Source organism: Muscardinus avellanarius, assembly GCF_963383645.1.
Source record: "Muscardinus avellanarius genome assembly, chromosome: 16".
Taxonomy (NCBI): domain Eukaryota; kingdom Metazoa; phylum Chordata; class Mammalia; order Rodentia; family Gliridae; genus Muscardinus; species Muscardinus avellanarius.
The window spans coordinates 69,442,597-69,467,226 of NC_137802.1; the positions used below are offsets into that span (position 1 = coordinate 69,442,597).

General features: G+C 54.3%; 1 protein-coding gene across 8 annotated transcripts; it reads right to left on the reverse strand.

Moving 5' to 3' along the window:
- Positions 1–157: 157 nt before the first annotated feature.
- On the reverse strand, positions 158–20,552 carry EXOC7 (exocyst complex component 7; the record flags this gene model as incomplete). 8 transcript variants are annotated; one of them, XM_080713250.1, is made up of 21 exons in its annotated part: positions 20,378–20,552; positions 20,134–20,199; positions 18,727–18,911; positions 18,434–18,539; positions 14,501–14,723; positions 12,432–12,599; positions 9,152–9,244; positions 8,042–8,110; positions 7,014–7,159; positions 6,652–6,804; positions 6,358–6,456; positions 5,561–5,623; positions 5,227–5,293; positions 4,507–4,545; positions 3,923–3,985; positions 3,571–3,691; positions 3,022–3,117; positions 908–971; positions 645–686; positions 408–541; positions 158–260 (listed from the first exon to the last, which is right to left on the reverse strand). In XM_080713250.1, the coding sequence occupies exons 1-21, from the start codon at positions 20,435–20,437 to the stop codon at positions 158–160; spliced, it is 2,160 nt and encodes a 719-aa protein (XP_080569376.1). In that variant the 5' UTR covers positions 20,438–20,552. The 8 variants fall into 8 exon arrangements, with proteins under 8 accessions (XP_080569376.1, XP_080569378.1, XP_080569377.1 ...); XM_080713252.1 differs by lacking the exon at positions 8,042–8,110; XM_080713251.1 differs by lacking the exon at positions 4,507–4,545.
- Positions 20,553–24,630: the final 4,078 nt, after the last annotated feature.

The following is a 24,630-nucleotide window of genomic DNA, read 5'->3' on the forward strand; positions in this document are numbered from 1 at the left end:
CAGGATTTGGGGGCTCAGGCACAGGGCTTCTGAGGGTGTGCAGAGAGGTCTCTGTCCCAAAGGACTTCAAACTCACCCGGGCCCGGTGTGAGTTAACTGGTTTATCTGTCCAATGACGCAGTCCGTCTAGTGGGACCAGGCAGGGACACTGGCGGGCTTAGGCGGAGGTATCAAAAAGGCGATCGATCATGTCGCCCACCTGCTCCACACGGTACTTGATGTACTTCTCGGGGTTCTTGGTGAAGGGCACGCTGCCATACCTGACGAGCACCTCGGTCAGGGGGGGGGGCGAGGCCGAGACTTCCTCAGCCCCACCCGCTTGTGATTCGGTGGGCCTGCTGCCCCGGCCCACCGCCCTGCCTCCTTTCCTTGAAGAGGGGGGTGGGGCTGGGCGGGGAGGGGTTCACCTGTGCAGAAAGGCCCCATAGGCCTCCTTGACGATGTGTTTCTGAGCCTGGCGGATCCTGTCCCTTTGCTCTGTGTCTGGAATAGCCCAGGCCTTCTGGATCCTGCACAGCTCTTCGAGGCCGTCATTGAAGCCCTGGCCACCAGAGGCGGAAAGGGAAGGGGCAGAGGCGATGGCTTCGGGTCTGGGTCGCCACGGAGCGGCAGCAAGCAGTGGAGGGAAAAGGACACAAACTCACCTTAAAACGCTCCTTGACCATCTGCCGCTCCTTGTCCCGGAGCTAAGGGAGTTGGCGGAGCAGGAGGGGACAGAGAGAACTCTGCTCAGAGCCCAATCATTCTGCCTTGCTCCTTCCCCAAACACAGAGGGCCCCGGTCCTCTCTCCCGCTGCCCTCATGGCCACATGTACCCTTTGGAGTCCTGACCCAGAGAACTTGCCCATTTTTTCCCAGACACACACCAAAAACGATCACATCTGTTGCACACCCCTTCCCAGCCCACCTTGACTCCAGGCTGGAACACGGGTAGGCTCTTCTCTGCGATGTAATCGGTCACCTTTAGCCAGCTGCCCACCAGTGGGGAGAGAGGCGTGAGGCCAGGGAGGGGCAGCCTTGCCAGCTGCTGCTCCCCCCAGGCGGGCTCGTTTTGATTTAAACCTCTTGGTCTATGGGGGGGGCACTAGGAGGTGATCGGGGCCACAACGAACCAAAACTACTGGCCCTCTTCCAGGAAGTTGGCTCTGTTCTTTCAACAGAAAATGTCTAAGCTGCTCACTTTAAAAATTAAGGGAAGCCGGGCGCGGTGGCGCACACGTGTAATCCCAGCATTCGGGAGGCTGAGACCGGAGGATCGCGGTTCGCGGCCAGCCTCAGCTACTTAGTGAGGCCCTCTGCAACTCAGTGAGACCCTGTTTCAAAATAAAGAATAAAAAATAGGGCAGAGGGTGTAGGTCGGAGGTCAAATGTCTCTGGATTCTATCCCCAGACCCGCAAAAAAAAGAAAAAAAAAGTTAAGGGGAATATTTGATGCAAATCTTGAAACACAATAATGATGACATTAAAGATAATATAAGAGCCGGGCGTGGCGGCGCACGCTTGTAATCCCCACGCTTGGGAGGCTGAGACAGGAGGATCGCAGGTTCGAAGCCAGCCTCAGCTACTTAGGCTCTCAGCAACTTAGTGAGACCCTGTTTCCAAATAAAGTATAAAATAGGTCTGGGAGTAAAGCCTGGAGGTAGAAAGCCCCTGGGTTCCACCCCCAGCACCACACACACACACAAAAATAATAATATAAGGTGCCATACATTAAGTCTCATCACCTTTTAGCCATTTTACAAACACATTCTCTCAAAGCCTTCAAATAAAAAAATTAAGAACGGGAAACAAAGGATGTCAATAAAGTGAACAGGTGCTGACTACGCTTCACATGAATAAAGCTGGACAGCTGAGAAAGGAGGGGGAAATAAACAAGAAGGGGGGGGCGCGCAGGGAAGGAACAGTTCGAGGAGCACAGAGGACCAGAGAAGCGGACAGCGCCGGAGAGCGAGCCCCGGCCGAGTGCGAGCCGGGCAGTGCTGCTCTTGTCCTGGGCTCGCCATCACCGAGTCTCTGACAGTCAGAGCTCTTTAACTATGCTTAGCTCTGACACTTGGCGGCCCACTCTGAAGAGGCTCCATGGCTTTTGTTCTACTCCATGAATCTGATTAAAATGGAAATGGAGGGCCAGGCGTGGTGGCGCACGCCTGTTATCCCAGCATTCGGGAGGCTGAGACAGGAGAACTGCGTTTCGTGGACAGCCTCAGCTACTTAGTGAGGCCCTCTGCAACTCAGTGAGCCCCTGTTTTAACATAAAGAATAAAAAAATAGGGCTGGGGTATAGCTTGGAGATCGGATGCCCTTGGGTTCTATCCCCAGTACTGCAAAAAGTTATTTAAAAATTAAAAAAAAAAAAAGCCGGGCGTGGTGGCGCACGCTTGTAATCCCCGCGCTTGGGAGGCAGAGACAGGAGGATCGCGCAGGTTCGAAGCCAGCCGCGCGTGCTAGCTTAGGAGACCCTGTTTCCAAATAAAAATGTAAAAATAGGTGTGGAAGTGTAGCCCAGAGGTAGAAGGGCTTCCAGGAACCCCAGTACCACCAAAATAAATAAATAAATAAATTAATTAAAAAAAAGCCGGGCGTGGTGGCACACTTGTAATCCCCGCACTTGGGAGGCTGAGACAGGAGGATCGCACAGGTTCGAGGCCAGCCTCAGCTACTTAGTGAGGCTCTCAGCAACTTAATGAGTCCCTGTTTCCAAATAAAAAATATAAAATGGGTCTGGGAGTATAGCCCGGAGGCAGAAAGCCTCTGGGTTCCACCCCCAGTGCCACCCCCCACAAAAAAAATTAAAATTAAAATTAAAATTAAAAAAAAAAAGGAAATGGAGGGGAAAAAAAAGGTGGGGTTGTAGCTCAGTAGTAAAGGCTGTGTTTAGCATGCACACGGCCCTGGTTCAATGTTCAATGCCCAGCAGGACTGGTCTACAGGGCAGCGGCCGCTGACGGCCCTGAGGGTGGAGGAGGAGGGCTCTGGCGGGCCCGGGGTCGGCAAGGACAGCGGGGCGCGCAGGCCGCTCACCTGCGCTGGTAGGTCTGGATCTGCTGCTCGATGTGCTCACGGTAGGAGCGCTCGGCGGTCTTCTGGGTCACAGCCACCAGCTGGATCAGCTCGGACCTGGGTGTGAGCAGGGTGGGGAGAGGACAGGAGTGGCTCCCGGGGTCTTTTGCAGAGACATCAGGAAGGCAGATCTCCGTGCCCTGTCTTTTTTTTTTTTTTTTTTTTGGGGGGGGCATTACTGGGGATGGAACTCAGGGGCATTCTACCTCGGAGCTCCATGTCCAGCCCGATTATTTATTCTCTATTTTGAAACAGGGTCTCATTGAGTTGCAGACGGCCTCATTGAGTAGCTGAGGCTGTCTGCAAACCTGCAATCCTCCTGTCTCAGCCTCCCGAATGCTGGGATTACAAGCGTGCGCCACCACGCCCGGCGTCCATGTTGCGGAGTGAAGGCAGCGGCACTCAGGCCTCGCTGGGTTGGGGAGCGAGATTAAAGCAGCCACCCACAGGGCGAAGCTGGCACAGCTGCCCAGGCCGGGCGAGGCCGCGGGGCCGCCCACCAGTACTCACTTCTCCAGGGACTTGAGGATGTAGTTGTAGTTGTTATGCAGGAAGATGGCGCTGAGGGCCGGGTCCTCGTACACCTTGGACTTGCTCAGCAAGTTCAGCTGCAGGTTGCCCAGGACTTTACCTGCACGGGGAGAGATGGCGCCACACCGTCAGGACAGTCACGCCCCAAGGCCCACCGTGGGGCCCGCTAGCCTGTGCCCGCTCACCACGCCTGGCACTCCTGGCTGCCGGTGCTCAGGAGTCCCTCCCGACGCCCTCAGCCCCTGAAGTGCAGCTGGCGCTGCTACCCCACGGCCTGGGAGCAGGACCCAGGAAGAGCCAGAGACAGGGCGGGCCTGTGTGAAACACTCACAGATGTAGGTGCTCAGCAGCCGCTTGCTGAACTCGGAGCTGTAGCTGGCGGAAGAACTGGTCTCTGTGAGAAGAGAAGTCCTGTTCTTGTGGCAACAGTGGCCAAGGCCTCCGCGCCCCTTCCCCACCCAAGGAGGAGTGCGACCCTCGCACTCTGAGACCCGGGGCGCTGCTCGGTGGGTCGTGATGGGGTGGCATAGAGAGCTGAGGCGTGAGACACCTGGCCCTCCAGCTCTAACCCCACTGGGCGTATCTCCAAGGCCCCCTCCCCTACTCGCCAGCAGCAGTCTCAGAATGGGGTTCCAACTGTCTCCTCACCTTCTCCCCGCTTCCCACAACCCTCACCACCTGGCCCTTCTGAAAAGAGGGACCTGCTGCCTGCGCAGAAGGCCAAGGTGGGCGCTGGCCGGGAGGCACAGCCAGGCGTGGACACAGCAGGCTGCCGGGCTAGGCTCAGAGACGGAGGCGGCTGTGCACCGAGCAGGAAGAGGCCAGGGCGCCCTGCAAGCCTCCTGGCCCGCCCCCACCCCCACGGCGCCTGCGAGTAGACCCAGGGGAGTAGGGCTGCCGAGCCACGCTGCTTACCTCGGGGGTCTAAAGGAATATTGTATGTGTCCCCAAGAACTACAAAGTGAAAGGCAGTGCACACGGGGACAGAAAAAGGAGAAAGACGCAGAGTGCAAAAAACAGGTTAGAAACGGCCACGTCACCCAAGTCAAGCAGACCTCGCCCCAGGACAGCCAGACACAGCGGGCCACACCGGGAGCCCCTCGACACCAAGGAGCACGCCGCAAGGCGCAGCACTGTAGAACCGCCGGCCAGTGGCGGCCCCTTGGCTCCTCGTCCCCCAAACGGGGCAGGGGTCTGGGGACCCCAGTGTGTGGACTGGCCCAGAGGGTTGCCCCTCTGTCGTGCCCACCTGCGGGTGGTGGCCAGCGGGAGGACACCGGCTGGCCTGGAGACACCAGCCCACCAGGAGTCAGCCGTGAGGCTGACCAGGAGAACAGGCAGACACAGAGGCAGGGGAGGAGCAAGAAAGAGGGCAGCACCGAGGGCGCCTTCAGGCCAGCAGCGCCTGCCCAAGCAAGGGCGGCCGAGAGCAGAGGAGGGGCTCGGGTCCCTAAGCACTGGCGGCCTCTCCTGGTGCCCTGGCAGGGAGGTTCCAATGGGCCACCTCAGTCCTTCTCTGTGGGCTACGGAGCCCCCTCCCCAGCTCTGCCCTCACCCTCAGAGGGCAGTACTCGTGGGGCCTAACTCCGTGTATCCAGGCAAGAGGGAGTAGTGGGGCTCGGGGGTGCCGAGTACCTTGGGAGGCCAGCATGGCGCCTGCTGTCTCCTGGAAGTCCAGAAGCTGCTGCAGGAAGAGGATAGCCTGGGAGACAGCCCAGGAGGAAGGTCAGGGGCTGCCGGGAGACGGCCTTCCATGCACACCTTCCCTGGCCAGCAGGCAGGTCCCAGGCCAGGGAGCTGCCCAGTGGGAAGGGGCCTTGGAGCTCCGGCTGCCCACGAGGCCTGTCTGCCGGCAATGACACTCCAGCTACCTACACACTTCATCTACCAGTCCCTCCACTGGCGCTGTGCCCGGTGCCTAGACTGGAGCCCCTTCTCCCACCCCCAGGGGTCCTCGGGCAGCACTTACATTGCTCGTGAGTTCGTGCACGGTACCATCCTTGGGCATGTTGTATTCCTTGTCTGGATCATTCTATGGAAAAAAACCATAAAAAAAAAAAAAAAAAAAAAAACCTCGTTCCTACAGAAGCCTGGGGCCCACCCCACACCCGAGCGGGCCTGTTCATAGCGCCACCTCGTGGCAGGTGGGTGTTAGGATGCCCTCAAGCCTCAGACACTGAGTCCGCAGGATAGGCGCTTCCAAGTTGCCTGTAATCCCAGTATTTAGGAGGCTGAGATAGGAGGATTGCAGGTTAGAAGACAGCATCAGCAAGTAGTGAGACTCATCAACCTAGCGAGATCTTGTTTCAAAATAAAATAAAATAGGGCCATGGGTGTAGTTCAGAGGTAGAATGCCTCTAGGTTTAAGGGTTTTTTTGTTTTTGTTTTTGGTGGTACTGGGGGTGGAACCCAGAGGCTTTCTACCGGGCTACACTCCCAGACTTATTTTATACTTTATTTGGAAACAAGGTCTCACTAAGTTGCTGAGAGCCTCACTAAGCAGCTGAGGCTGGCTTCGAACCTGTGCCGATCCTCCTGTCTCAGCCTCCCAAGAGCTGGGATTACAAGTGTGTGCCACCATACCAGGCTAGGTTTAAGGGTATAATCCCCAGTGACACACACACACACACACACACCTTCCAGCCTGTGAGCTCCAGAGCTCTGGAAAGAAAGAGACATAAACGGGCAGGCGGCTTCCCTACAGGGCAAACCTGCCCAGGTTGCGGCGGCCAGGCCACCGGGCCAGGCGAGGTGCGCAGCGGCTACCTTGATGTTGTCAGCAAAGTCCTCCAGAGCTTTGGCCCCGATGGTCTCCATGGAGGTGATGAGGCCGGGCAGCTTGTTCTTGGTGCTGGCGGCGGTGCCCTGGAAAGCACACTGCTGCACAACCCAGCCAGAGCCCGGCCACCGCCACCCCCGGGGGTCACTCCCCAGAGCCAGGGAGGACCGGGCCCTGGGCAGCTGCCTCCATCCCTCAGGAGAGAGGTGTGGGGCAGAGTGGGCTCCTTCCAGGGAGGGGGCTCCTACTTCCTGTGTCCCCGAGGGCCTCCCCACGCATACCTGGAGCACCTGGTCAAACTCAGGTTTGGTCTGCTTGAGGTGGCGCAGAATGGGGAAGACCGTGAGCACCGTGGAGAAGTCGTGGCGGATAATGGCCTTCCGGGCAGCAGACACGATGTTCTCCCCCTCGATCATCAGCCCATCCAGGGCATCCTGGGACAAGGACAAGGAGCCAGCTCAGGGAGGGGCGGCGCAGAGAGAGCTGGCTTTGGGGGCAGTGAGGGACCTGGCGGTGGGGGGACGGGAAGCCAGGGGCCAGGGGATGCTGAGCGTCCACCCGGACAGGGCCGCGGGCCCCAACCTGGTGGCTGGAGCTACTCAGGTTCTGCAGTTCAAGACAGCTGGCTGGGGGTGGGCAGAACCTGGATCAAGGAGTCGAAGGTCTTCTTCTGATGGTGCTCGGGGATGATGTCCGTCAGCAGCTGGTACTCGCCCTGGGCCAGCTTGACGAAGGCGCTGATGCAGTGAATGTAGGCGTCAGTCTCCACGTCGAGCATGTCGTCTCTCCCTGGGGGGACGGCATGCCTGTGAGGCGCTGGCCCGGGGGCAGCCACTCGCTCTGGGGGGCGAGGGTCTCCCCACTGGCAGCGGGTGGGGAGAGGCAGGCTGTTCTGGCGGCAAGCCGCGGAGACTCCGGCCAGCCCAGCAGGTCGGGGAGGGGAGCAGGAGCTGAGTCGAGCCTGCAGCCTGGCTTCGTTTTTAGCCCTGCACAGATGGTATTCGTGTCCCCAGAGCGTTTGATACTAGAGGTGGTGGGAGGATGGAGGAGGAGGGACGGTCCCTACACCAACTTCCTGGACAAGGCCTGCCTGGCCCCAGAACCAGCCCTTCTGAACTGTGTCTGAGAGGCCAGCTGTGCACGGGTAGGCAGCAGTCCAACTGAGAAAGCGCTGGGCTTGGGAAGGCCATGACTACCCAGCCAGGCCTTCTGGGATGTGTAAGAGGGTGGGCTACAACCACTGAGACTAATTGACCTGGAGTTAAAATCCGGGAAGAGGCAAGTGCCTGAAAGGGAGAATTCCCTGGTGGTCAGCTGCTCTGGGAGGAGGCCACCTCTCTCTCCCGCAGGCTGGAGCCGGGCAGCTTGGTCCTGCGTGCCGAAGGACAGGCTCCAAGGAGTCAGACACCAGGGCTCCCTATCCTGGAGGGGCCTCCCCTCCTGCCTGCCTTCTGAGCGCCGAGTGTAGCTTCTCCCCTGGCTAGGCACGCACTCCCATCTCGAGAGGGTCAAGACGACCTAGTGCCCAGAAGAGACCGGAGCAAGAGCGAGGTGGCCCGCCTGGCCCATCCTCGCAGCAGAGTGGGTCTGGCTGGGCCCGGCAGGAGAGGCCATCCGGGGACTGCTGCGAAGGCCGTCCGCGCCTCCCTTGGGCTGGACTGCGGTACTCACCGGCCAGTGGCCCGTGCTTGTCGTTCAGGGCCTCGGACAGGTGCTTAACTCGGAAATCATGCTCGTGACCTAGCGAGACGTCGGCCGCACAAATACAAGCAGCGATGATCCAGGGGCCAAGGAGCTGCCCCTCGGGGTATGGGGAGGGAGCCCTTGATTTCCAGGGGGTGTGGGTGGGGCACGGGAAGGGGGCTCAGGGAGGGCTGAGCCCGTCCTCTGCCTCCAACCACCACGAGAACAGCCGTTTCAAGCCTGACTGCAGAGGTTGCCCAGGACCATCCCTGGTCACCTGCTTCCCTGAGCCTGGAGGCCGAGAGAAAGCGGCGGACCAAGGAGGGTGATGCTCGGGCCAGGGGCCCAGGGTCTGGGAAGAAGCCTCGTGAGAGATGGCACTGCTGAGCGCACAGGGGCACATGCCTTTGCTCCCCAGGGTGATTTTTTAAAACACAGGTGGGGTCTACCAAGGCAGATGGCCTGGCCGTCCCTTCTTGGAAGGCCGTGGCCTCCAGGCAGCCTGGTCCCTTGCTGCACAACCCCCCACCCAACACCTTTTGGTATTGGGTATTGAACCCAGGGACATTCTACCTCCGAGCTATATCCTTAGCCCTTTTTTATTTTTTGTTTTTGAAACAGGGTCTCACTAGGTTGCTGAGAACCTTGCTACATTGCTGAGACTGTCCTTGAATCTGCGACTCTCCCGTCTCAGCCCCCCAAGTACTGGGATGACTGGCTTGCGCCCCTAGGCCCAGTCCCCTTTCTAAAAAGAGGGGGCTGGCCAGGAGGCCTGGGCCAGCTTGGTCCTGCCACTCCTGGTCTGAGCGTGAAAGGGCTGCCCCGAGACAAAGAGCTTTCTCTGAGTTCACAAGGGAGACAAGAACAGAAATGGGGAAGGGGAGTGGGGAGCCTCGGGGAGGGCAGAGCCGCCGTCAGCCAGACAGGACCAAGCAGAGAGCCGTGAAGCCTGTCCCTGTGCCGTGGAAGCCAGCGTGGCACCAGGGTCGTGCCCCCCCACCCTGCCCTTCGGCTCTCCCGAGGCCCGCCTGGGGGCGCTCTGCCCTGCCCAGGGAGTGTACACACAGTGGGGGGACGGAGGGGAACACGGGTGATTACCTTCCAGAGGAATGAGGTTAGAGCCCCCCTTTTTCCCATCTAGACCATGCTGGGAATACTGTTTCAGAAGGTTCTGAGCCTTACGGATCGTCCCTGTCACCAGAGCCACAGAGAAGAGATAAGAAGACCTAGGAAACGAGTGAGAGAAAACGGCAGCGGCCCTCCACCTGCCCGGCCCACGCCGCCCAGCGCGCACGCGCTCTGCACCTCGCCCACGGGCCCTTCCCGGGCCAGGGGGACCCGAAGGGGAGAAGGGGACATTTCCTCCTCCGAATGCAGCTCCGGGCTGTGCTGCTGACCCCTCGCTGTTCTGCGCTCGCGGTGCAGAGTGCGATGTGAGGTAAGGTCCACGGGAGAAGGCAAGGAGGCTCCACCGAGCACTGTCCTCGGCGTGAAGATGGGAGCCAGTGGCAAAGCTCTCACACCCTGAGGCCTGAGCAGCCTCTGGGAGCCAGTCCCAACCCAGGCAGGCTCCTGGGAGCCGGTGAAATGGGGCTGGACCCCAGGGGGAGGCTCAGAGACCCAGAGGCAGCGGCCCCCATACCAGGGTAGCCCCCCAAGCCACCACAGCGATGGAAAAAAATGAAAAGCCAGGAAGGGGCTGACAGAAGCCACCACCCAAGAGGGGGAGCAGGAGGCGGGCGCACATGCTCTCGGCACGGGGTGGGGGGGGGGGAGAACAGTTAGTATCACAGGTGAAAACATCACAAACAAAACCACCATGTCCACAGCTCTGGCACTCACACCTCTGAGGGCGAGCATGAGACATCCATCTCAGGGCAGAAAATGTGGGGCATAAAATAGCATTCAAAGGGAGGGGTGCCACTGGCTGGTTACCAAGGCATCCTGAGAGGAGGTCCCCAAGGGCCTGGGTCTGGTCCACCCTCCCTGGAGACTCCCTCCCCCACATATGCGGCTGGGCTGAGGCTCTGTCCAGCAGCTCCCCACCAGGATGGCTCCTCTCTCCCCGTCTACGCCAACCTACAATTGGCCGCTGAGAACTCAGTTTGGCAGGCCTGGCTCACACATCTGTCTCCGTGGGTTCTCCGGGGAGCACTTTGGTAATGAGAGAATCAGATTCACACCCCACAGCCGACCAGAGGCAGCCGCACGTTGGCTTGAAGATAGGATGGTAACCTGGCAGCCGCCAAGCCCACCAGGCGCCCAGCTGCCTGGGCTGATGCTGAGGTCCACCCTGGTCCTCTCCTCAGAGCTGGAACAGATGCCCCAGGGGCTGGACGCCCTGGTCCTGACCTCAGTCCTGAGCCCACTAGCACCTGGCAACTCCTAAAACCCTACAAAACCGCAGGGGCCCTTGTAGCCAGAGTTCTCCTCTTGTGTCTCTAACCCAAGGACAGATTAGGTCTGCTCAGATCCTCGTCTGTGAAGGCCAGGGCCCTCCTGGGGTGTGCACAGGGTTCTGGGGCCTCCCGGGGGTCTGCGAGAGGACGAGGCAGAACAGGAAGGGAACAGAGCAGCCGAGGCCGGGACAGCTGGGCCGCCACACAGGGAAAGGGACAGACGGGGCATCCGGCCAGGCAGGCGGCCGCAGCCAAGCAGCTGGGTCCTTGAGTGGCTGCAGCAGGCTCCAGGGCGGGGGCGGCCAGGACAGCCACTTGGAGGGGAGAGGACCGTGCGCTTTCTGCTGGGGCCACCTGCTTCCTGAGCTCTGGTACTCAGTGCGCCCTGTCTCCAAACCCTAGGCAAAGGCCTGAGGGACAGCAGGCGGCGTGGTCCTGCACACACCTGGCTCTGGCGGCGCCCACCGGCGGGTAGGGGCTGGAGAACAGGGAGTGAGCTCCCGCGGCCTGCCACCACCAGGGCCTGCCTCCCAGATGGCACCTAGGGAAGTGCCTGGTGGGCCGGCCCTGCTGGCCTCCCCCAAGCCACATCGCCCACCCCGCCCTGAACACCCAGCCTCTCCTGGAGACCAGGGCAGCGTCTCTCCAGGCAGAGACAGTCAGGCGTCAAACTGACGGGACATATAAATATATGTGTACTTATATTTTGTGGTACTGTGGATGAAACCCAGGGGCATTCTATCTCCAGGCTATACTCCACCTCTATTTTTTATTCTTTTTTATTTCTTTTTGTGGTACTGGGGATAGAACCCCCAGGCATTCTACCTCTGAGCTACGCCCGCAGCCCTATTTTTCATTCTTTTTTTTTGGTGGTACTGGGGTTCCTGAAAGCCCTTCAACCTCCGGGATACACTCCCACGGGCTATACTTCCAGACCTATTTTTTAACTTTTTTATGTGGAAACAGGGTCTCAAGCCAGCGAGGCTAGCTCCGAACCAGCGCGATCCTCCTGTCTCCGCCTCCCAAGCGCGGGGATTACAAGCGTGCGCCACCACGCCCGGCTATTTTTCATTCTTGATTTTCAAACAGGGTCTCACTGAATTGCGAAGGGCCTCACTAAGTAGCTGAGGCTAAGAACCGCGATCCTCCTGTCTCAGCCTCCCAAATACTGGGATTACAAGTGTGAGTCACCATGCCCAGCTTTATATTTTATTTCTGATACTGGGGATTGAACCCAGAGGCATTCTACCTCTGGGCTACACCCCCTCAGCCCTATTTTATGTTTATTTTGAAATGAGGTCTCGCTAGGTTGATGAGAGTCTCACTACTTGCTGAGGCTATCCTCAAACCTGTTATCCTCCTGTCTCAGCCTCCCAAGTACTTGGATTATAAGTGTGCGCTACCACGCTTGGCCCTGAGACGATATTTACCTGGAGCACAGACTAAGGGGGACGTGACAAGAGGAGAGAACAGGCGGTGGGCTGCTCCCAGGACGCCAGCCCACAAGCCGGGCCTCTCTCCACGCTAGGTCCCTTCGCTGACTTTTCTACCCGTCACTAACTTTGCATTGGAGCCCTGAAGCCCAAGCTCTCAGCTCGAGTTCTCGTGAGGAGATGGTCTGGGATGTCTTTCCCTTCTGGATTGACTGTGAAAGTGCAAACCCTCCCCAGGTGGCATGCCTGGCCTGCAGACAAGACCATGGAGCGGTGTTGGGGGTACAGCAAGTGGCTCTGTCCCGTGGCCTCTGCCACTCTGCCTCAGGAGAGAGAAATGAGCACGTCTGCGGCCCCCCAAAGACACTGTATAACCCCCAGACTCCTCTGAGCGTACGATTTCTGCCCTGGCCTGTACAGCTGGGGTGACCACAGGGACAAGCTCTGGGGCGGGGGTGCTGACACTGCTGACCCCAGGTGGACAGAGGCTAGCTGGGCTCCAGGCAGCCCTCTGGCTGCTGACAGACGGCCAGGGGAGGGGCTCACCTGGCCGCTTGACCGGCTTCTTGGTGGGTGTGTCCTTCCTCTTGTTGGGGATAGCAGGCGAGTAGGGAACCCCAGAGGAGGAGCTGCTCTTCCGGAAGTGCTCCCTGAGGCCCTTGATGGAGCGGTCCAGCTGGCTGGAGCGAATCTGGTAGTAGACGTTCATGAAATCTGGAGAGCCAGCAGGAGAGCGGAATGGCGGTGGGTCCTGGCTCCGCAGCGGCAGAGCCCACGCGGGCTCCCTGCTAACCACCCCTCGCGTGGGCCCTGGCTCGCTGCCGCCCACACGGCCTCACATCAAGGCAGGCAAACCTCAAGGAAACTGTCCCACAGTAGAACTGATCATCAGTTTTAAATTTTATGGCACTGGGGATAGAACCCAGGGACATTCTACCTTCAATCTATACCTCCAGCCCTACTTATTTCTTAATTTTTTTTATTTTTGGTGGTATTGGGGGTGGAACCCAGGGCCCTTTTCTACTTCCGGGCTACACTCCCAGACTTATTTTATACTTTATTTGGAAACAGGGTCTCACTAAGCTGCCGAGAGCCTCACTAAGTTGCCGAGGCTGACTTTGAACCTGTGCGATCCTCCTGTCTCAGCCTCCCAAGCGCTGGGATGACAAGCGTGCGCCACCACGCCCGGCTCAGTCCTACTGTTTTATTCTTTATTTTGAAACAGGGTCTCACTGAGTTGCAAAGGGCCTCACGAAGTAGCCGAGGCTGGCCATGAACCGCGATCCTCCTGTCTTGGCCTCCTGAATGCTGGGATTACAAGCATGAGCCACCACGACCGGCTAGCTTTAAGTTTTGAATGCAAAAGGTTTGGTTTTTGTTGCTTTTTCTTTTGTTTTGTGGCACTGGGGATGGAACCCAGGGACATTCTACCTACGAGCTATACCCCAGCTCTATTTTTTATTTTATATTTTGAAAAAGGATCTCACTAAGTTATGGAGAGCCTAAGTAGCTGAGGCTGTCCGCGAACCTGTGGACCTCCTGCCTCAGCTTCTTGAGGACTTTGTTAGGCTCTCTTTAACTTAGTGAGACCTTGTTCCAAAATAAAAAGTAAGCCAGGTGTGGTGGTGCACGCTTGTCATCCCAGCACTCAGGAGGCAGAGATCAGCGGATCGTGGTTCACAAATAGCTTCAGCTACTTAGGCCCTTCGCAACTCAGTAAGACCTTGTTTCAAAAATAAACAGACTAAAAAGTAGGGGTGGGAGTGTAGCTTGGAGGTAGAATGCCCCTGGGTTCCATCCCCGGTACCACAAAAAAAAGAAAAAAAAAGAAAAAAAAAAGGGGGGGTTGGAGTGTAGCTTGGAAGTAGAATGCCCCTGGGTTTGATCCCCAATAAGGCCAAAATAAATAAATAAATAAATAAATAAATAAATAAATAAATAAATAAATATTAAAAAGTGCAAATTTAGCTGGGCCTGGTGGCATATGCCTGTGATCCCAGCACTTGGACAGGTGGCTCACAGATCTGAGACCAGCCTCAGCAAGTTAGTGAAACTCTCTGCAACCTAGTGAGACCCCTGTTTCAAAACAAAAACTAAAAATGGGCTGGGGGTGTAGCTTAGAGGTAGAACAACCCTGTGTTCAACCCCTAGTACTTAAAAAAAAAAAAAGTGCAAATTTGTAGGCGTGGTGGCACAAGCCTGTAATCTGGAGAGGCTAAGACAGAAGCATCACAAGATCAAAGCAACTTAGGGAGACCCTATTTCCTTTATTGTGTGTGTGGTACTGGGAATTTTCTACCTCCAGGCTATACTCCCAGACCTATTTTATACTTTATTTGGAAACAGAGTCTCACTAATGTCTGAGAGCTTCACTAAGTAGCTGAGGCTGGCCTTGAACCTGCGCAATCCTCCTATTTCAGTCTCCCAAGTACTGGGATTATAAGCGTTAGCCATCATGCCCGGCTCAGCTCCCTTTGATTTAAAAAAAATCGGGGGTTGGTGGGTGTGGCTCAGTGGTAGCGCTCCTGCCTAGCACTTATGAAGCCTTGGGTTCAATCTCTAGGACTGGGGGACTGGTGTGGGGGGTCCAGATGAACTGCAGGGGCACCTCTCACCTTGGTTGCGGCCATATTCCACCAGCCAGCGGGAGATGCGGACCACATCCTGGAACACGCTTTCGGGCAGGTGCTCCAGGGCCACATCCTCCTGGACCTCGAGCTCCTCGTCGGCACTGATCAGATCCAAGATGAGCACCGGGGAGACAACCTTGCTGTGCCGTGTCATGAGGCTGCGGAACTCAGACTCCAGCGACTCCTTCCCCCGCTCGAACAGCAACTTCTGCAGGGACGACAGGAGCGAGGCTGCCGCTGCTGCTGCCGGGTGCTCATTGAGCGGCCCTCGCTCTGCCTTCCCGACACAGGGCCTCTGCCTGCACTGCCGTTATTCCTTTAGCCCAGAGAAGAAACACCAGGAAGCCTGACCCATGGATTTATGTTCTGTCAAAATGGATGTTCACAGGTAAAACCCAAGGTCTTACAAGAGCTGCTTATAAATATTGACTGAATATTTTTTTTATTTGCACTGTTAATTTGTCATCGTCATCTTCTTCTTCTCCTTTTTTTTTTTTTTGATGGTACTGGGGATGGAACCCAGGGGCATTCTACCTCTGAGCTACACCCCAGCCCTATTTTTATTCTTAGGGTCTCACTGAGTTGCAGAGGGCCTCACTAAGTAGCTGAGGCTGTCCACAAACTGTGATCCTCCTGTCTCAGCCTCCTAAATGCTGGGATTACAAGTGTGTGCTGCCACACCCAGCTTCTGTTTCTAAATAAAAGAATAAAATTGGGCTGGGGGTTTAGTGTGGAGGTAGAATGTCCCTGGGTTCCATCCCCAGTACTACAAAATTAAAAAATTAAAAATAAAAAGGGCTGGCTGGAGATATAGTTCAGAGGCATAAGACCCCTGGGTTCAATCCCCAGTGTATACACACAAATTTTAAGGGCAAAGAAGTGTTTCTGCTTAAGTGAAAATCCAATCCTTGAGGGCAAACCCTTACTTTCATGTCTTTTATATTCTCCTTCCTACTCCCAAATTCCAGTATATAACTCTAGTCTGTGATCAAACTTGGTCATGACCCTTAAAATCAAAGTTCTCAAGCCGGGCGTGGTGGCGCACGCTTGTCATCCCCACGCTTGGGAGGCAGAGACAGGAGGATCGCACAGGTCCGAAGCCAGCTATGCTGGCTTAAGAGACCCTGTTTCCAAAAAAAAAAAAAAAAAAAGTATAAAATAGGTCTGGGAGTGTAGCCCGGAGGTAAAAAGGGCTTCCAGGAACCCCGGTACCACCAAAAAAAAAAAAAAAAAAAAAAATCAAAGTTCTCTGGCCCCGACATCTTGATCTCTGAGACAAGGCCCCCACCCATGAGCTGCAGCATCCTGGTTATACTGGTGTGCCTTCATGAGGTTACTGAGACCAAGGCACTGAGTGGGCCAGGCTTCAGGGCAGCCAGGTGGGCCTTGGGCAGCCAGAGACCACTGGCTGGTGATCAGTTAATCCCAGAACGTCACCAAAATACTCTCACCAAGGCCACAGTGGGAGCCAAGGTGGCGAGTTTGTTCTCATCAAAAACTTTCTGGTGCCGGGCGTGGTGGCGCACGCTTGTAATCCCCGTGCTTGGGCAGCAGAGACAGGAGGATCACGCAGATTCAAAGTCAGCCTCGCTGGCTTAGGAGGCCCCGTTTCCAAATAAAAAAATATACATTAAAAATAGGTCTGGGAGTGTAGCCCGGAGGAAGAAGGGTTTCCAGGAATCCCAGTGCCACCACCACAAAAAAAAAAAAAAAAATCTTTCTGATGAGCCAGGCATGGTGGTGCATGCTTGTAATCCCTGCATTCAGGAGGCTGAAACTGGAGGATAGTGGTTCGCGGACAGCCTCAGCTACTTAGTGAGGCCCTCTGCGACTTAGTGAGACCCTGTTTCAAAATAAAGAATAAAAATCAGGGCAGGAGGCTGGGCGTGGTGGCGCATGCTTATAATCCCAGTACTTGGGAGGATGAGACAGGAGGATCCAGGTTTGAGGCCAGCTTCAGCGACTTAAGCTCTCTGCCAACTTAGTGAGACCCTGTCTCAAAAAAAAAAAAAAAAAAAGGGCTGGGGGTGTAGCTCGGAGGTCGAAAGCCCCTGGGTTCCATCCCCAGATCTACAAAACAAAAAACAAACAAAGAAACAAAACTTTCTGGGGGGAAGCAAAGCCAGTTTGCCACCTCTGTCCTCCAGCCTGCTTCCTTCTGGATAAGACACGCATCTGAGGGCTAGAACTGCTGCCACCAAGAAGGTGGGCCCAATGCCAGGGTGGCAGGCGGCACCTCCCTCATATTCCTTACAGGACATGGCGGCCTCTGCTCCCGCTCCTCCTCACCTGGCTCCTCTCTCCCCCACACTCTACACAGCCTCACACCCAGCCTCCCCATCTTGCTCTGATGACCTCAAGGCATAAAAGCAAAGATATGATGGGAGCATCTGGGAGGCTGAGACGGGAGGATCGCCTCAGCTACTTAGGCCCTTTGCAACAGTGAGACCCAGTTTCAAAATAGAGAATAAAAAATAGGGCTGGGGGTTGAGGCTCTGGGTAGAATGCTCCTGAGTTCCAACCCCAGCAGTGCAAGAAAAAAAAATCATAGGGATGCTCTATTAAGTGCAGAGAATGGGGGCAGTGACTGGGGAGGGGTGTGATGGGAAGTGGGTGTTAAATGGGGATAGTTTCACTTTGGGAAAATAAAGAAGTGCTAGAGGCTAATGGAGGCAATGAGGGCCCAACAATGTGACTGTCCTTAATTGAATATTTGCATTTGAAGCCTAACTTATAATTTAGCTAAGCCAGGCGTGGTGGCGCATGCTTGTAATCCCAGCATTTGGGAGGCTGAGACAGGAAGATCATGTTTTGCAGACAGCCTCAAGCTACTTGGTGACACCTTTTGCAACTCAGTGAAACCCTGTATCAAAATAAAAAATAAAAAATAGGACTGGGGATGTAGCTCGGAGGTAGAATGTTCCATCCCCAATATTGCAAAATAATAATAATAATTATAAGGCTAAATTATTTTTTACTTTGAAACAGGATCTAAGCTGCAAAGGGCCTCACTAAGTAGCTAAGGCTGGCTGTGAGCCTGAGATCCTCCTGTCTAAGCCTCCCAAGTACTGGGATGACAAGCGTGCACCACCATGCCCAGCTTAATTTAGCTAAATTATAAAGATGTATATCTATTATTTCTGAGGCAGAAGTCTTAACGTCTACAGTAGGAGCACCATATTATTTCTTTCCATTTATTCTATTATGTACTTCTTTTTTGGGAGGGTCCTAGGGATTAAACCCAGGGGAGTTCTACCTCTGAGCTACGCTCCTTGCCTTTTTTATTTTTTGTTTTTTTGGGTTTTTTTTTTTTTTTGGTGGTACTGGGGGTGGAACCCAGAGGCTTTCTACCTCCGGGCTATACTCCCAGACCTATTTTTTTTTTTTTATATTTTACTTGGAAACAGGGTCTCACTAAGTTGCTGAGAGCCTCACTAAGTAGCTGAGGCTGGCTTCAAACCTGTGCGATCCTCCTGTCTCAGCCTCCCCAGCGTGGGGATTACAAGTGTGCGCCACCACGCCTGGCTTATTTTTTGTTTTGAAACAAGGTCTCTATAGGTCACTGAGAGTCTGGCTAAGTTCCCAAGGCCGTCCTCGAACCTGTGACCCTCCTATCTCAACTCCCAAATACTGGGATTACAGGTGCATTCTACCTCCAAGCTACACCTTTAGCCCTATCTTTTATTCTTTATTTTGAGACAAGGTCTCGCTGTGTTTTGAAGGGCCTCGCTAAGTAGCTGAGGCTGTCTGCGAACCACAATCCTCCTGCCTCAGCCTCATCAAATGCTGTGATGACAACTATGCGCCCCCGCGCCCAGCTTTACTACATACTTCTTTAAGTTGGTCTGGTGTCCCGTTAGGAGGTCAGGGCAGAGACTGATGTCCCAAACTTCTCACATGACTTCACTGGTCCCTTACCACTTTGTTGAGCTCTGGGCTGTCTGGGCTATTGTCCTGGAAATACTCCACAGCCTTCTGAATCTTGGCCATGCTTCCCAGGTACTCCTCCAGCCTACCTGTGGGGCTGGGAGTGAAGAGGGCCAATCAGCTTTGGAGGATGAAGAGGACGGACTAAGGGCGTGGGACTCCGGAGAGGGAGAAGTGCTTTCTCACAGGGCAGTCTAGGCTCAAGTACTTTGCACCTCCCTTTCTTGGGCCTAGAGCCATGGGCCCAGGAGACACTGGGAATGGGACCCCAGCACCCAGCTCACCCCTCCCTGATGATCTTCTCAGTGTCGGTGGCCACATGGTAGTAGCTAATGACGTGGTCCAGGCAGGACAGCGTCTTCTCGACATTCTCCTGCAGCCGCTGCAGATTCTCCGTCTGCTTGTGCACAGGGATGATGGAGTTCTCCAGCTTCATAAGGCGGCTCTCAAAGGACGACAGGATGGACACCTGTAAGAGAGAAGCTTCCTGCTCTCAGGGCGCTGTTTCTGCCCACCCACAGGCATCTGGCACCTCCCGACGCTTCTCTAGTTCTCTAAAAATAAGCTCCACGTGAGAAGGGACTTTTCACCACCGCCGTCCCAGGGGTAGACAGTCCAAGATAAATCAGTTGCAATTTGAAGCCAAGCATCAAGTTAATTCTTCCTAAGATAACCAGCCCAGGATGGCTTCCATTCTATCCTTTAAAGCCAAGTCGTAATTTCTGTTCTCTCTGAAGCTGCTGAACTGGACGCCATTTCATAGAGTAGCCTCTGCACTGCTGGTACCTTCAAAATCACTCTGCTTATGGGTGAAGAGTCCCGTTACATTTGGACTAGATCTTTTCTTTTCTTTTTTGTAGTACTGGGGGTGGAACCTCGGGGGCATTCTACCTGTGAGCTATACCCCCCAGCCCTATTTTTGATTCTTTATTTAGAAACAGTCTCACCGAGTTGCAAAAGACCTCAATAAGTAGCAGCTGAGAGCCAGGCATGGTGACGCCCGCTTGTCATCCCAGCCTTTGGGAGGCTGAGACAGGAGGATCGCAGTTCAAGGACAGCCTCAGCTATTTAGTGAGGCCCTTTGCAACTCAGTGAGACCCTGTGCAAAATAATGAATAAAAAATAGGGCTGGGATGTAGCTCAGAGGTAGAATAGCCCCGGGTATCCATTCCCAGTAGGGGAAGAAAAAAAAAAAAAGCAGTAACCGAGGCTGTCCCCAAACCAGGATCTTCCTGTCTCCGCCTCCCTAATGCTGGGATTACAAGCATGAGCCACCATGCCCGTCTGGACTAGGACTTTCTGGTTGTGTGACAAAATACAAATCCAAGCTCGTACTTACTCAATTTATACCTTTCCAGTCTCCCCTAGGAGTAAAGAAGCATTGGTTGAGCACCTACTGTGTACTGTGCAACAGGTCCTCACACCTATTAGCTCATATCTCCTTCACAGACACCTCAGGAAGTTGATACTGTCCCTGTGTTAGAAGACAAGCTAACCAACACTCAATTCTCTGCCAGGCAGGGCCAGGTCTGCTGGACTCAGGCCCACTGTACCCCGACAGCCCTCTGGGGCGAAGGCCGAGCGCTCTCTGCCCTCAGTAATCTCAGTGCCAACGCCCCTTGAGGCCGCCCGTCACTTAAAGGACGCTCACGGAGGGCCAGCCCACCCGGCAGTCTCACGGGGCTACTCACCATGTTCCTGGTGAGCTGGTCGCTCTTCTCCAAGCTGTCTCGGATGAAGGACAGCGTCTCCTCCTCCTGGAGGAAACGGAGAGGAACCCATCACCAGAAGCCCGGGGCCAAGGGGGCTGCCGCTTCTCGGCCCCACAGTGGCCCCGTCCCCATCTCTCTGGGAATGCGCCTCCCCGATTAGATGCCCGGCCCGGGTCTCGGCCATCTTTCCCTCACTTCCTCCCTCTCCCAGCCCCTGCCCCACCTGCTTCAGCTTGTCCTCGATTTCCCGCCGCCGGGCGGACGCCTCTTGCGGGGGGATCATCGCGACTCCCGCGACTCCCACTCCCCAATATCTTTCCCTAGAGGCCCGCTCGGTTTCCGTCGCAGCCACACCCACTTCCGCCCTTGGCCCCGCCCCCAGCGCGCTGGCGGAAGTGCGCCTGCGCGGAGCTCAGGGCCCGGCCGAGGTGGCAGCCATCTTGAGTGTGGCAGAAGAGCGAGGGCTGCCTGGTGCCCAAGTGTTTTCCTTTATAAAAAAAAAAAAAAAAAAAAAAAAGCAGGGCTATGAAAGGTGACCAGGTCACCATACTGGACATTCGCTCTCTTATGGCAATTACTCTGGACACTGTTAACTATCATAATGAATAGTTTAAGCAAAAAAGATATTTAGAGGCCAAAGGAATCGCAGGTTTGAGGCCAGCCTCAGCAATATAGCAATCCCCTCAGAGACCCTGTTTCAAAATAAAAATTGAAAAAAAAAGTAGGGCTGGGGATGTGGCTCAAAGGTAGAATACCCCTGGGTTCCTTCACCAGTAACGCAAAACAAAATAATAATAATAATTAGAAAATAAAGAATAAGGACTGGGGGTGTAGAATGCCCCTAGATTCATTCCCCAGTACAAATATGTGTGTGTGTGTGTGTGTGTGTGTGTGTGTGTGTACACATACATATATATACATATAGCTACATGTATATATACCTCATGTACATCAGAGATCTACTGATCAGACAATGGAGAAGATAAAGACCAGGCCACCATGAACCATCTTGTGATCTCCAGACTGAGGTCATCCTGACTGAACATCCTTTTCCCACCCCTCATCAAGCGTCCTCTAAAGAAGCCATGAAGCCAGGCATGGTGGATGGAGCACACTTGGAATCCCAGTACTTGGGAGGCTGAGACGGGAGGTTCGCGGTTCACAGGCAGCCTCAGCTACTTAGTGAGGCCCTTTGCAACTTAGTGGGATCCTGTTTCAAAATAAAGAGTAAAAAATAGGGCTGGGGGTGTAGCTCAGAGGTAGAATGCCCCTGGGTTCCATCCTCAGTACTGCAAAAAATAAAGAAATAAGTTAATACATAAATAAATGAGCCATGAACTCCCCACAGCCTGTCTCTCACCCCGAGATGGCTTGCATTCTTCCTAAATACACGTGTATTTACCCCAAAGGCCCTTTCTCACTTACAAGGTGGCCCACATTCTCTATTGTGCTCTTTGCTTTCCTAAATAAATCCCAGTCTCTGAGGGGCACTAGTAAAATTCTTTTCAGTCATGTAAGCCATAGATCCCACGGATCCTGGGTTGACTTCCTCTCTCTCCCGCTGAGAGCCCCTTGTCCTGGCATCATTTCTTTGCCTGTGCGGTTGGCTTCAAACCTGCAGGATCCTCCTGTCTCCGCCTCCCAAGCGCAGATCTTTTTTTTGGGGGGCGGGTATTGGGGTTCCTGGAAGCCCTTCTACCTCCGGGCTACACTCCCAGACCTATTTTTTTATTTTTGGAAACAGGGTCTCTTAAGCCAGCGCGGCTGGCTTCGAACCTGCAGGATCCTCCTGTCTCCGCCTCCCAAGCGCGGGGATGACAAGCGTGCGCCACCACGCCTGGCTATTTCTTTGCCTGTGACAGGGAGAGGCCGCTGGTCAAGGCGCCCTCAGGGCTGGGTGTTCAAGGGCTGCCTGGGTCTCTGGAGAAGCGAATGGCCATCCAGCTCTGTCCAGTCCTGTGGGTTCTGTGCCCAGGCACAGGAAGATAGATAATGAGGCACGTGCCAGTTGGTGAGATTTGGAGAACCAAGTGCTAGGAGTCCCAAGTTGCCATGGGGACCAGAGACCGGAGGAAGAGGAGGAAATGGGATGCAGAATCTGAAGATGGATTAGGCTGCTCTCCTGCTGGGGGTTGTTGGGAAGGCGGTCCTGAGGAAGATACCCAGGAGGGACAGCCTTGTTGCCAGCAGGGAGGGAGAAGGCAGGGTTATTGGGTCAGGACACCCAGGATGATTTTTTTTTCTTTTTTTTTTTTCAGTACTGGAACCCAGGGGCAGTCTACCCCCAGCCCCATTTTTTAAAATTATTTATTTATTTATTTATTTATTTATTTTGGTGGTACTGGGGTTCCTGGAAGCCCTTCTATCTCCGGGCTACACTCCCAGACCTATTTTTACATTTTTTTAAAATTTGGAAACAGGGTCTCCTAAGCCAGCGCGTGCAGCTGGCTTCGAACCTGCACGATCCTCCTGTCTCCGCCTCCCAAGCGCGGGGATTACAAGCGTGCGCCACCACGCCTGGCTTTTATTCTTTATTTTGAAACAGGGTCTCACTGAATTGCAAAGGGCCTCACTAAGTAGCTGAGGCCGGCCGTGAATTGCGATCCTCCTGTCTTAGCCTCCCGAATGAATGCTGGGATCACAAGCGTGCACCACCATGTCTGGCTCCAGGGTTATTTTAGGAGGTGGTTCTTGTGCAGACCTGAGACCCAAGTGGGCAAAAGTTGAAACTGTTAGGTGGTGGGGAGCTGACAGGAGGGCTCAGGGGCTTCCCTCCTGGAGGGTCCTGGATCTTGTGATCTAAGAACTTAACCTCTTGGAGTCATCCAACAGTATCTAGCCACAGTGGGTGCCCAAGAAAAATACTGACATTTTCGCTACTGGTCTTAGGAAAGAAATCCTTTATTCTTGTCCACATATAAATGTTTCAAATTGTGCACAACATCAGGGCCGGTTTCTGTAAAGCAGCGATGTAAGTGCGTGCTTTTCTGCATCCTTTCAAATTTCCTTCAAGGTTGAAGTGTAAATTGGCAGCTGAGCCCTGAACCCCTTGTGTTTGCTCAGCTCGGGGACAAACACCATCTTTGCATTACCTAGTCTAATCCTGGTGGTCAACCCACAAGTTAGGAACGGCCGCTGTCTCCTGGAGCTGCGGAAGCTCCGGCTCAGAGGTCAGGGGCACTGAGTCAACACAGCTGGCCTCCAGAGGGCAAAAAGCTCCAACCCCTAACTCTACCTCCCAGGCTGGATTGCTCAGGAATTCATTATGCAAAGTTGCCAAGCTGACTTTTCACTGTGAAAAGCAGGCCCTCTGTATGACAGGCTTATCTCCAAAAGGACCGACAGAATGAAAAAGATGAGTTTAAGTTATTTTCACCCCAACGTCAGGGCATGTATGGACAAGGAGACACGGAGTTGGGAAAAGCTGTGCGTCCCCAGCTGTATTCTGCACAAGGCAAGCTGTTTTTGCAAAAGGAAAAAGTGTTGTTTTAATGGGAGCCTTAGAAGTTTTGACATCCACAAACTTGTGCAAAAAAAACAGATGCCAATCATAGCCAAGCCCCCTGTGGCCTGCTGGCGGGGGTTCGTCTTCCAGAGGAGGAAAAAAAGAAAGGTAGAGGGAGACAAGGCCTTCCCCCTCCGCAGTATGATCTCTGTGTGCGCTTACGGGGTGCTAGGTTTGAATACAGGTCCTCTCCCATGCTAGGCAAATGCGGTACTTCTGAGCTACATCCCTGGCCCTCATAGGATGCCCTTTTTTTTTTTTTTTGGTGGTACTGGGGATGGAACCCAGAGGCTTTCTACCTCCGGGATATACTCCCAGACTTTTTTTTATATTTTATTTGGAAACAGGGCCTCACTAAGTAGCTGAGGCTGGCTTCGCACCCGTGCGATCCTCCTGCCTCAGCCTCCCAAGCGCGGGGATGACAAGCGTGCGCCACCACGCCCGGCTATCATAGGATGCTCTTTAGCTTGATATCATCCTAATGGCGGCTCATGCCTGTAATCCTAGTCCTTGGGAGGCTAAGACAGGAGGATTGCAGATTCCAGGCCAGCCTCAGCTGCTCAACAAGAACTTCAGTAATTTAGTGAGACCCTAAATAAAAATAAAAAATAAAATAAAAAGGGCGAGGGACATAGGCCAGAGGTAGAATGCCCCTGGGTTCAATTCCTAGCACCAAAAAAAAAGGGTTCTAATTCTAGATTTTATGTCCTTCTGAGAATGCACATGTACGATTCTTCCAAATCAATGATTCCTGGCCTTGTAGCAATATAAAAAAATGCCTCTTTACATAAACAGGCATAAAATCAGGTCATAATGGTGTCTGTTTCCTAGGATTACAACCACTTAAAATATCATACATGTGTTGCACAAAACAAACTTTGGGAAAACACCACAAACTACTAAAATGATGTGGATAGATGATTTTTTTCCTCTAGTTTCTAAATATGGTGAGGTTAAATTGCCCTTCTATA